General features: G+C 48.4%; 1 protein-coding gene across 1 annotated transcript in view; it reads left to right on the top strand.

Annotated features, from left to right (window-relative positions):
• Nucleotides 1–7,493: 7,493 nt before the first annotated feature.
• HMGXB3 (HMG-box containing 3) overlaps nucleotides 7,494–11,687 on the top strand; it is a 50,976-nt gene continuing 46,782 nt past the window's right edge. The window contains exons 1-2 of the mRNA XM_056124528.1: nucleotides 7,494–7,643; nucleotides 10,571–10,709. Of these exons, the coding sequence (XP_055980503.1) occupies nucleotides 10,573–10,709 (137 nt within the window). The 5' untranslated portion in view covers nucleotides 7,494–7,643; nucleotides 10,571–10,572. The remainder of the gene's footprint in view (nucleotides 7,644–10,570; nucleotides 10,710–11,687) is intronic.

Raw genomic sequence — 11,687 nt, 5'->3', positions numbered from 1 at the left:
TCGAGTACCCATCCCTCCACCAGTGCCCATTCTCCACCACCAATGATCCCAGTATCCCTCACACCCCCCTCACACCCCCATCCCATCATGCCTCTGTGGCAGGGCATTCTCTTTTTTTTCTCTCTCTCCTTTTGGGTGCTGAGGTTTGCAAAAGAGGCATTGAGTGGCAATCATGTTTGGTCTATAGTCTACTTTCAGCATGCTTCTCCCATCCTGGGAAGATCCTCCCAAGTTCCTTTATTTGGTGCTCCCTTTTCTATCTGAGCTCCCTTTTCCCCTAGCATGTGCGGCTGGCCTTCAAGCCATGCAGTGAACCTCCTGGTACTTATCTCAACTATTCTTGGATGTTAGTCTCCTATTTTGTTACTTTATATTCCCCAGATGAATGCATTCTTTCTGTGTCTATCCCGCTCTTTCTGACTCATTTCAATTAGCATGATACTTTCCGTGTAGTACCACTTGTATGTAAATTTCATGACTTCATATTTTCTAACAGCTGCATAGTATTCCATTGTGTAGATGTACCAAAGTTTCTTTAACCAGTCATCTGTTCTTAGGCGCTTGGGTTTTTTCCAGATTTTGGCTATTGTGAACAGTGCAGCAATGGACATAGAAGTGAAGATCTCATTTCAACTATACTTTTTTGCCTCTCCGGGATATATTCCCAGCAATGGTGTTGCTGGGTCAAATGGGAGCTCAATTTCTAATTTTTTGAGAATCGTCCATACTGTTTTCCAAGAGGGCTGAACCAGTCGGCATTCCTACCAGCAGTGAAGAAGGGTCCCTTTCTCACCGCTTCTGCACCAACACTGGTTGCTTTTGTTCTTTTGGATGTGGGTCAGTCTCTGTGGTGTGAGATGATATCTCATTGTTGCTTTGATTTGCATCTCCCTGATGATTAGTGATGTAGAGCATTTTCTCATGTGCCTTTTAGCCATTCATATTTCTTCTTTGACAAAGTTTCTGTTCATTTCATTGCCCCATTTTTTGATGGGGTTGGCTGTTTTCTTCTTGTAGAGTTCAACCAGTACTTTGTATATCCTTGATATCAACCCCTTATCAGATGGGTATTGGGTGATTATCCTTTCCCATTCTGTGGATTGTCTTTGTATTCTGGTCACTATATCTTTTGAGGTGCAGAAGCTTCTTAATTTGAGATAGTCCCATATGTTTATCTCTGTTTCCACTTAGTTGGTCAGTGGAATGTTGTCTTTGAAGATACCATTAGCCTCAATATCGTGGAGGGTTTTGCTGACCTTGTCTTCAATGTACCTTATGGATTTGGGCCTGATGTTGAGATCTTTAATTCATTTTTATCTGACTTTTGTGCTTGGTGTTAGGTCGAGGTCTAAGCCCATTTTTTTGCATGTGGTTGCCTTGACAGGATCTTTTAAGAAGGTAGACAAAATAGGAATGAAACCAAATTCTTTCACTACATTGCCTTTCCTCTTGCCTAGTCTACTGCTCCCACAACTTTCATTTTCTCATCCAGGGAGAACTGCCAGTGTTTCTTGTTCCCCACATTTGCCATATCCAGCGTTAGGGCTGGGCCACAACCACTAGGGCTGTGTCAGTTCCTCTTAGAGGCTTTTTATGTCAGAAATGTGGAAAACTGAGAAGACAAAATGAAGGTGCTAATCAGGAACCAAAAACAGTGAAGACCCCCAAAGGAAGGTTCGTATAGTTTAAAAATTGCTTTTAGGAAATGAGGGCATCAGGCTATAAGTAACAGAAGATAGGCTTTGTGCTCTATGAAGAAAACGGTTTTGGTTTTGTACCATATACAGTGGTGCTCAGGGCTTACTCTTGGCTTTAAGCTCAGGGGTCTTTCCTGGCAGTGCTCTGGGGACCATATGGCAAGCCAGAAATAGAATCTGAGTTGGCCATGTGCAAGGCAAGCACTCTGCCCACTGTACTATTTCTCCAACCCCAATGCCATTGACATTTTATAGAGATTATTAATATTATTATTTATATATAAACAAAGTTTAAAATAGAAGAGATATTATACATAGCCTAATGGTCTTCAACCACTGGGCCACGGACAGCTGCCAGTTCAGCAGGTGTAGAAAAGCTGTAAACCATTACCATATTGATTATAACTGCCAATCCATGGGCCCATATAAAGGAGAGATGTTGAACTGTTCCAGAAAAATGATGGTTGGAGACTTGGCCCTTGCAAAATATGTGACAGAATATCAACTAGATGGGTCTATGAGGAAATTTATGAATGGCTTACAGAAATGTGAATTAACATTTACACAAACAACTAACGATGGGTTAAGCAATCAGAAAGTGGAAGATAAAATAGATACTAAAAAGCGCCCTATGGGCCTCCAATTAGGAAGAGTGTAGTGCCCACCATAATGACTAAATATATGATACATTGAACCTTTGGTGTTTGTTAAATATAAAACCAAAGCTTGATCTCATAAGACAAATTAGAACCTGGAATCATTGGTGGAGAAATAGTTGGTTACAGTTTAACAAGAAAGAACGAAGGAATCTGGATAACCTAAAAGCATTAAAAAACATCCTAGGATATGGAATGAAAAATATTGTTCAAAATATAGTTAGATATAAATAAATGTCTAATGAATGCATTGTGCTAATTTGACGCAATTTATGAATTGTTTTTGTGAACCTTGCATGCTATGCTTGAGCAACTTATTTTTAATTCTGTGCAAACACAACAAGCGAGACAGAAAGTTTTTGCCTAATCTCCTGCTGTAATGAAGTCATAAGTTAGACGCATATGTAGAAAATGAATATAAATATAGACATAAAATGGAATAAAGCAGAGATCTCCTTCAACACCTGAAAAAGTTTGTTCGGGGTCCACGCAATCAGAGCCCCCAGCAGTCACTTGCTTCCACAGTCCAAAATCAACACCATGCCCCCAGCCAGACTCTACTGTCTCAGGATGGACCTCACTGAAATGCAATATGCTGAAAATTCAGGTATGAGGGTTTTGTGACTGAAATCTCCAGGCTCTCTGGGATTGGGAAAGGCTAATTTTCCCCACATCCCTGCACCTCTGCAAGCCCTGGCAGTCATGTCCATAATCCAAAACCACCACCCAGTTGCAAACTATAATGTACAAAAGGAGAGAGCAAGAAGAAATATGTCTGCCACAGAGCACGAAGAAATATGTCTGCCACAGGGACAAACAGGGGTGTACAGTGGTGGGGGTTGGGATGGGAAAGAAACCAGGGACATTGGTGGTGGGAAATATGCACTGGTGGAGGGATAAGTGTTGAAACATCGTATGACTGAAACCCATTCATGAATAGCTTTGTAATGGTCTATTTCATGGTGATTCAATTAAAAAAAAAGTGATGACTCCAGAATGTCTTTTTCTCCCATTTTCATTTAAAAAAAATTTTTTTTAAGTATTTGGGCCATACCTAGAGGTGCTCAGTGCTTACTCTTGGCTCTGCACTCAGGAATCATTCCTGGCAGCTTGAAGGACCATATGGGATCCAGGGATCAGGGATTAAACCTGGTCTGGTTGCATGCAAATCAAGTACTTACCCATTTGAATATCTCTCGGGCCCCACTTTTCCCACTTTTAAGTGAAGAGGATGAACTCAACCAAGGAGGTGGTATTAGAATTAGAATCTGATATTTGTGTTTTTCCCTATCACTACTTTCAGTAGAGTGAAAATCTCTATGAGGAAACGTGTGTGTGTGTGTGTGTGTGTGTGTGTGTGTGTGTGTAGATAGAGGGTGCTAGGGAACCATGCAATGCCAGATATTGAACTTGGGGTCTTTGCATGTCAGTCAAATGCTCTTTGAGCTATCTTCATAGCCCCTGGCATTCGGATTTTAAAATTGCATCCCGCCCTGCTTCAGGCTACTGGAACAAAACAGAATTCAACAGGAGCAGTTCTCTTAACGGCCTGCTTAGAACTGCTTAGAATTTTTGTCATGAGAGGTTCTCAAAGGGATAACAGAATTGTGCCTTCTATTATTACCACAGACCTATTTATTCATTTATGGCATTCTCTATGTGCCAAACACTGTAATTGATGCCGGCAATGCAGAGATGAGTGGAGCATAGTACCACTCTTGAGATTACCAGGGAAGCAAACAAGTGAAAAGCTGGTATGAATGGAATGCTATACTCGAGGTTAGAGTACTGAGCTAGAAGAAAGGTTGATCAACTAGGGTATGGTATGGGTGAGGAATACGTTTCAAAAAGGAAACAATACTGATTCTGAGCCCAAAATAATAAGTATGAATCATGAGATGGAAAGAAATGTGAATAAAGACTTTTTGGTACAAAAGAAAATGGCCCGTTCAGGAAAAAACAAGTCTTAAACCTGGGCCAAAGTACAGAGTAGCTCAAATTCTAGCTTGACTCTGGGTTCTTTTTCCCTGTCCTTTGGGGCTTGGGGTGGTGGGTGAGAGAACTGGTATGTACCCAGTGGTACTCAGGCTATGCCTGGTTCTGTGCTTGGGGTGGGGGTGGGGGGGGTAACTCCTAGTAGCAGCACTCAGGGACCAGACAGTGCTGAGGATCGAACCAGGGTCTGCAAGCAAGGCACTCTTGTGGATCTTGTCAGCCTTCTAAGGACTTTTTTTAGAAAAAATTTGAGAACTTTTGAGAAAAAAAAAAACATGGCTTTTAGATTTGCATTTTATTTATTTAGAGGGAGGGTGGGAGTGCACCCTCCCTGGACTACTTCTCCAATATGCAAAGCCTATACTCCAGGCCTTTGAGCTATCTCCAGGGTCTAGATTAGCATGTTAAAAAGATTCCTTCGGTTGAAAGGTGGAGAATTTAACAGGTAAAGTCCAGTTTCCTACATCTGAAAATAACAGTAGCTAGCACAGCAGCCCTTAGTTAACATTGATTGCAACAGGAAGCTACTGAAGACCTTAAGGAGACAAATGCTGTGTGAAGATCAGAAGAAAAAAATAGGATACCTAGGAAGTAGCTACAGGAATCCAGCTGTGAGGCACTTTGGGGCTGACTGAAACACTGGAAATGGCAGGTTCCGGGATGGACTGGGGGTGCAAAAGTATCAAAGTCCAGATTTCTTGACTTGAACTATGCAATTCAATTAATGGTTCCAATTACTAGATGAAAATCAGTTATTGAGGCTCTATTTTGAAAACAGATCTTACTTCATATGTTTTCCATGGGCAGGGCAGGAATTCAATCCTAAGGAGGCAAAACACAAAGGCACTGCCCTAAACAGTAAAGTATTCCATAGCTTGTCCTGGGAATACCAAGAAGGAGTATGGGAAAGGAGTGAAGCAAAAGCTAAACCCATTTCGGAGCTCAAGTCTAGAAGTGTGGGTCTAGGTGAAAGAGAACGGTTAGAAAAAGGGAGTGACTTAATCAGACGGACAGTGGGGGAAGAAAACAAACAAACCAAACCTGCTTTTTTTTTTTTAACAGACTGTGGAGCGGACAAGGAAAAAAAAGAAAATCAAACTGGTTGTTGCACAGAGCAGTTTGTGGGGGGACCAAGAACGGAACTAGTGAGACAGTATTGATGGGGGGCTGGAGCGATAGCACAGCTCGCCTTGCACGTGGCCGACCCGGGTTCGATTCCCAGCATCCCATATGGTCTCCCGAGCACCACCAGGAATAATTCCTGAGTGCAGAGCCAGGAGTAACCCCTGAGCATCACTGGGTATGACCCGAAAAGAAAAAAAAAAAAGAAGAAAAAAGACAGTATTGATGTCGGTGGGCTGGAGCGATAGCACAGTGGGTAGGGTGTTTGCCTTGCACACAGCCAACATGGAAAACCCGAGTTCGATTCTTCCACCCCTCTCGGAGAGCCCGGCAAGCTACTGAGAGTATCTCGCCCGATACGGCAAACCCTCGCAAGCTACCCATGAAATATTCTATATGCCAAACACAGTAACAAGTCTTACAGTGTTACTGGGCCCGCTCAAGCAAAATCGATGAACAATGGGAGGACAGTGGCCGTGATTGATGTCAGTGGGCCCCACAGGTGACGTGGGAAGGAGAAAGACGATCACTTTCCTGATCCGCCTCTGCCACCTGGAACCCAGGGTTACTGGGTTCTTGTCTCGCCTGGCAGAAAAGAATTTCAGGAGTAGACAAGCAGTGAAGTAAAATAGATTTTATTTGGAGGTTTCGAAGGGAAGGAGGGAGAGAAAGTGGAACAGAGAGGAGCGGGCTCAAGAGAGAACCGGGGTTTCTCCAAGGGCAGAGAGAGCCCCTAGATACATCCCAGCCACAGACATGAAAGTACACATCTCAAGAAGGGAGCTGCAGCGCCAGTGCTCAGCCACCTGGGCGCAAACAGCACAAGGGCTCAGGCAGCATATGCTCGCCCTTCCTTTGCTCAGGGTGGCTCTTCTGGGGTATCTTCTCCGCATCTCTTGGTCTGGAATGTTCTAAAGTCTTCTCTGGGCTGAATGGCTAGTTAATCAGATTAAGGGGGAGGAACTTCCTCCATGAGGACGGGTGCAATCTCCTCAGGATCTTGTTCAACCTTAGGACTTTTACTTCCCAGGAACTTCGTTTGTAAATTCCTGTGGCTTTCTTCCCTAGAAGCTTCACTGCCATGGACCTCCCCCCAACCGCCCTTTCCCTATCCATCTGCCTGCCTACATCAGTTTCAGACAACCCGAGGCAGGCGGTTCCAGGTGCTGAAAAGGGAGCAGTGGGAAACACACTTGCAAGTCACGGAAGAAGGTCCTGTGGGAACAAACAGAAGTGGGCCAGTGGGCCACATCAGTGGGGGTGGGTGGGGGTGGGGAGGAAGACAAACAACTCTGATTCATGAGCCTTTCCACAGGATCCTTCAATCCGGCCTGAATCATTCCAGGAACTGAATCACTTCAGTGTGGGGCGGTGGGAGGCACGGGAGGAGGTCGCATTCCCGGGTGGTGGGGGGCAACGAGATGCGGCAGCGGATCCGGGTTCTATCCCGGGCACTCCACGTGGTCCCCCGAGAACTGCCAGGGGGTGATACCTGGGGGCAGAGGCAAGGGTGAGCCCTGAGCACTGCCGAGTGTGGCCCCAAACCCCCAATAACAATAATAAAAATAAAAATGATGATACTAATGAATGAAATGACCCTGTCCGGAACCGGCAGCACGCCGGGGCCACGCGGCGCCCCCGCCCCCCGCGTCTCCGGCCGGAAGCGGTCCGTCGGCGGGCCGGCCCCCGAGAAACCTCGGCCGCCGCTGGGGAGGGGCGGCCCCCCCCCGCGCGGCCGACCGCGCCTGCGCAGGAGCCTTCGCGTCACGCGCCGCCGGCCGCTTCCGGTGCGCCGCGGGGGCCGCCGGGACGGGTCTCCCGGGCGATCCGGGGCCGCCGCCGCCGCCGCCGCCGCCGTCTTCGCGCAGGCTGCCTTCGCGCCGGGCCGCCGCAGGCGCCGGGGCAGGGACTCCCGCGCCCGCCCTCCAGCCCGCCCGTCCGCCCACCCGCAGCCGCCACCTCCTCCCGTCGCGACTCCGCGCCGTGTGTCGCCGCGCGGGGCCGCGGGGCCGGGGCTCCTCCGGCGCCCGGGATGCGCGCGCGAGCCCTGGCCGCCCCCGCCCCGCCGCCGCCGCCTGCAGCCAGCCTCGCGGAGCGCGCGCGCCCCCGCCCGCCCCGTCGCCTGGCCCGTGGCCCGGGGGATGTGAGCCGCGCCGCCGGCACGCCGCGCCGGGTGAGTTGCGGGCCGAGGGTCCCGGGCAAGGGCGGACGGCACGGGGACCGGGCGGGGGGCTGGGGGGCTGGAAAACTGCGGGTCTTGGCGGAAAGTGGCGTGCTCAAGGTCATAGAACTCTGCAGGCCCCGGTGTAAGGTATGGGTTGGCTGCTGCTGCTGCCCCTGCTTTTTTTTTTTTTTTTTTGCATTGCAGTTCTGAGGCCTCGGGTGCGAGAACCACCCTCGACCGGGGCTTCAAAGCGGGTGCGGTGAACGCACCCACCCAGCTAGCCCTTGCTGCGCTCTTTCAAGGTGGTTTTTAATGGCCCTCTTTTCCTTGTTTCCCTGCCAAATCCCAGGTTGCCTCTTTTTCTTTTTCTTTTTTTCTTTCCCCCTTCTTTAAACAGATGCGCTCCCGCAGTTACTGCATTTTCTCGGAAGACTTTCAAGGGCTGAGAAGTCAGTTACTAAGGGCAAAAGTGGCGCAGTTCCTACGTCGCCTTCGCTTGAACTCTCGCTTCCTTCATCCTTGGCTAGCCTCTCGCGTCCCCAGCCAAGCGGTGGGGTTGTGTTCTCTTCCAGTCGTCTCTGGTCGGTCTGCTTTGGGAGAGAAATGAAGGATTACATAGAACTAGAAAGAAGGGTAGGCATAGGCGGGGCGGGCTTAACCTGGAGTGTGACTTTAAATTGTCGGGGAAATTGTGGTCTGCATTTTTGTAAGAGAATCTTCCGAGGATTCATAATCATCTGAAATGAGCCTTGTCTCACACCAAGTTCGGAGCCACTGCATCAGCCACTTCATCCTCATGAGGCAGGGGAATTTAGGGCAGGGAACGTACTTGTCTGAGATCACTTACCTTGATTTGGAACCGGGTCTCCTGCTGTGACAAGGTGCTCATTTTCTCATTATACTTTATCACCTGTGGTTTGAGCCCCAGACAGCAGTGTGTGGCCCTTTCCGGAGAATCTTAAAATCTTGCTTTACAGGTTTTTAGTAGCAATTATATTCATTTTCATAAAATTACAAATTTCTAGGAACTTTTCTCCCACCAAGGATTGAGTCTTGAGTCAAAAATTTGGCTGTGAAGAATCTCATTCTGTGTGTGTGTCGGGGGGGTACACACACACACACACCTGGAGGTGATGCTTCCGTCCCATATGGGTACTGGGGATTGAACCTGTATCCACTCTGCAAGGCAGGTTCCTCACCTGAACCATCTTTCTGGCCCCCAAATGCCAAAGAGGTTGATGAAAAGTGCTGTGATTTAGAGAGTTGCCAATGGAGATAGGGAACAATGTGGTATAATGAAAAAAAAAGACTTGAAAAAATAAGAAATTTTAAATACAGAACGTGTCTTTCAAGCCTCTTTTTGGATGAGGTGGCTTTCGGCCGGTCATTACATTTCTCAGCAACAGATGAGTCTTTATTTTGCTGGGGTGGGGGCGAGGGAGCCCACACTTGATGATGATGATGATGATGCTGCTGCTGAGGGGTTTCTCCTGCTCTGCACTCAGGAATCACACCTGGCAGTGATGCCTGGGGTTGAACCTGGGCCAGCCTTCTCTGCTCTGCTGTCTCTCTGACCCCCAGATGAGTCATCTTTAATAATGAACTCTTTATGTAGCACTTCCCAGAAATCCGTGATATTCATGAAGCCTGATAACATTTCTTTGAATATCTGAGGGAATCGGACTTAAAGCAGGACCTATCAAAGGTCACCGCCGACAGAGCATAAAGAAATCTTGGGGCTGGGGTACAGTGGGTAGGGTGTTTGCCTTGCACGCAGCACCCCATATTGTCCTGAGTCCTGCCAGGAGTGATCCCCTGCACACAGCCTGGTGTGGCCCCAAAACAAACAAGAGCAACAGAAAGGAGACGGTATACTCCTAGCATATGCTGATCTAGCTTGATCCCCAGAGTGACATGATCCCCTGAGCATAGCTGCTGCCCTGTGGATGAGTGTGAACAGCACCCCATTCTCAGGCCCTTGCATTGAACCACCAGCCTGCCAGCCCAGAATTGCTGGTGGGACCGCTAGGCCTCCTGAGCACTGCTTGGGTGGACCCACCACCATGCCCCTCCCACCCCACTAAAAAAAAAATCTTTTATTTATTTATTTTTCTTTTTGGGTCTCACCCAGCGATGCACAGGGGTTACTTCTGGCTCTGCACTCAGAGAGTTACTCCTGGCGTTGCTCGGGACCATATGGGATGCTGGGAATTGAACCCGGGTCGGCCGCGTGCAAAGCAAATGCCCTACCCGCTGTGCTATCTCTCCAGCCCCCCACCCCCCAAAAGAAATCTTGTGCATATGAACATTTAAATGTATGTCTGGACTGCATGTTGGAAGATTTACTGAATGAGTCATTGAAGCAATTTGCTTAAGGTGATGGATGAAGCAGGAGGGGGAGGGTGTTTGGGCCGTACCAGTGGTGCTCAGGGGTCACTCCTGGTGATGCTTGTGGGACCCTGGGGGTCCAGCCAGAGTCAGCTGCATGTTAGGCAAGTACCATAACCCCTATACAACTGGCATTTGGGGGGGGGGGATTGGATTATTTAACTCCTGGCCAGGTATTTTTGCTTTTTACCATTGGGAAGTCTTACAAGATGGGGGTGATTGGTGAGAAGAAGGTCTGTTGTGTACATTCCAGGAGTGCATGTGAGTGGAAGGACAGTCTATAAACTGGTGACCCTAAATTTGCCTGTTGAGAGGACTCACTTTTTGGGCAAGCATCAAGTGTGCACATCTCAGTACCCTCCGTAGAGTCTGATTCGGAAGGACCACCCCCTGGAATTTGTTGGTGGATGAGCATCAGATTCTTCTTAAGATCTGTGGGGTATGAGAAATGAGTGAGCAGCAGGTAGAGATTAGGCATCACTGGGTTAGGAGGCACCTGCTTTCTTTGGGGGCAATCTTAACGCATGCTTGTGTTCCCGCCCCTCCAGCCATGGACGCATCGTATGATGGTACTGAGGTAACTGTTGTGATGGAGGAAATTGAGGAAGCCTACTGTTACACCGCCCCTGGGCCACCCAAGAAGAAGAAAAAGTACAAAATACATGGAGAAAAGGCCAAGAAACCCAGGTGAGCCAACGTACTCTTCTCTTCCTTTGTTGTCACTGTGTTGATGGGGTGGGGTGTGATGGTGTGATGGGGTGTGTTGATGGTGTGTGACAGCCCCTGCCGCCCCCCCCCCCCACCCCCCCCTACCCCCCCCCCCACCCCCCCGGCAGGGGCTGTCACACACATTGGGATGTGGTGGGCGGTGAACTTTGTCATGGAACTGGGGTTCCCAGACAGACAGCAGGGCTGCTGGAATTGGTCTCTGGGCAGGCAAGGCAGTGCCCAGCTTGGATTCCTGGCCTCCTACCTGTGAGGTAGCACTGTACCACTAAGCCAGTCCCTAGCCAGCACGTTTCAGTAGCAGCAGGAATTTGTAAATAGAAACTGCTAGAAGCTGTTGTGGCTTTAAGACTGTATCAGGGTTCATTATGACTAGTGAATACCATATCAGTTGTTGGCATCTCCGTTGGGGCTGTGATAGAGAGGGTGATGAAAACGGGAAGGTACCAGTGATCTCTGTAAACCGTGTCCAGAATTGTAGCCCTCATCTCCCTTTTAACAAGGAACACTCCAGACTTCTTCCTGCATTGGATGGTCACTTCTAGGTCTGCTTGCTTCCATCTCTCAGACTTGGGTCATTACTTTTGACCATTGAAATGACCAAGGGCTGTTCAGAGATGTGATAAGTATGAGTGATAAAAGGGGGAATCTTTTTTGGGGGGGGGTGGGGCTCACATCCAGCAATGCTCTGGGGTCACTCCTAGTTCTGCACTGAATAATTACTCCTAGCGGTGCTCAGGGGACCATATGGGTTGTTGGGGATTGAACCCGGATCGGCTGCATGTAAGGCAAATGCCCTACCGCTATAGTGTCGCTCCGGCCCAACAAGAGGACAACTTCCCTGAGAGAAACGACAAAGGGGGTGCATTTTGGGTTTGAAAATTTATCCCTGCATAAATGCAGAAGAGGTGGTCCGTGGAGAAGGGAACCAGACCGGCC

The sequence above is a fragment of the Sorex fumeus genome, unplaced genomic scaffold (assembly GCF_029834395.1).
Source record: "Sorex fumeus unplaced genomic scaffold, SorFum_2.1 ptg000051l, whole genome shotgun sequence".
Lineage (NCBI taxonomy): Eukaryota > Metazoa > Chordata > Mammalia > Eulipotyphla > Soricidae > Sorex > Sorex fumeus.
This window is presented reverse-complemented; position numbering and strand designations above follow the sequence as displayed.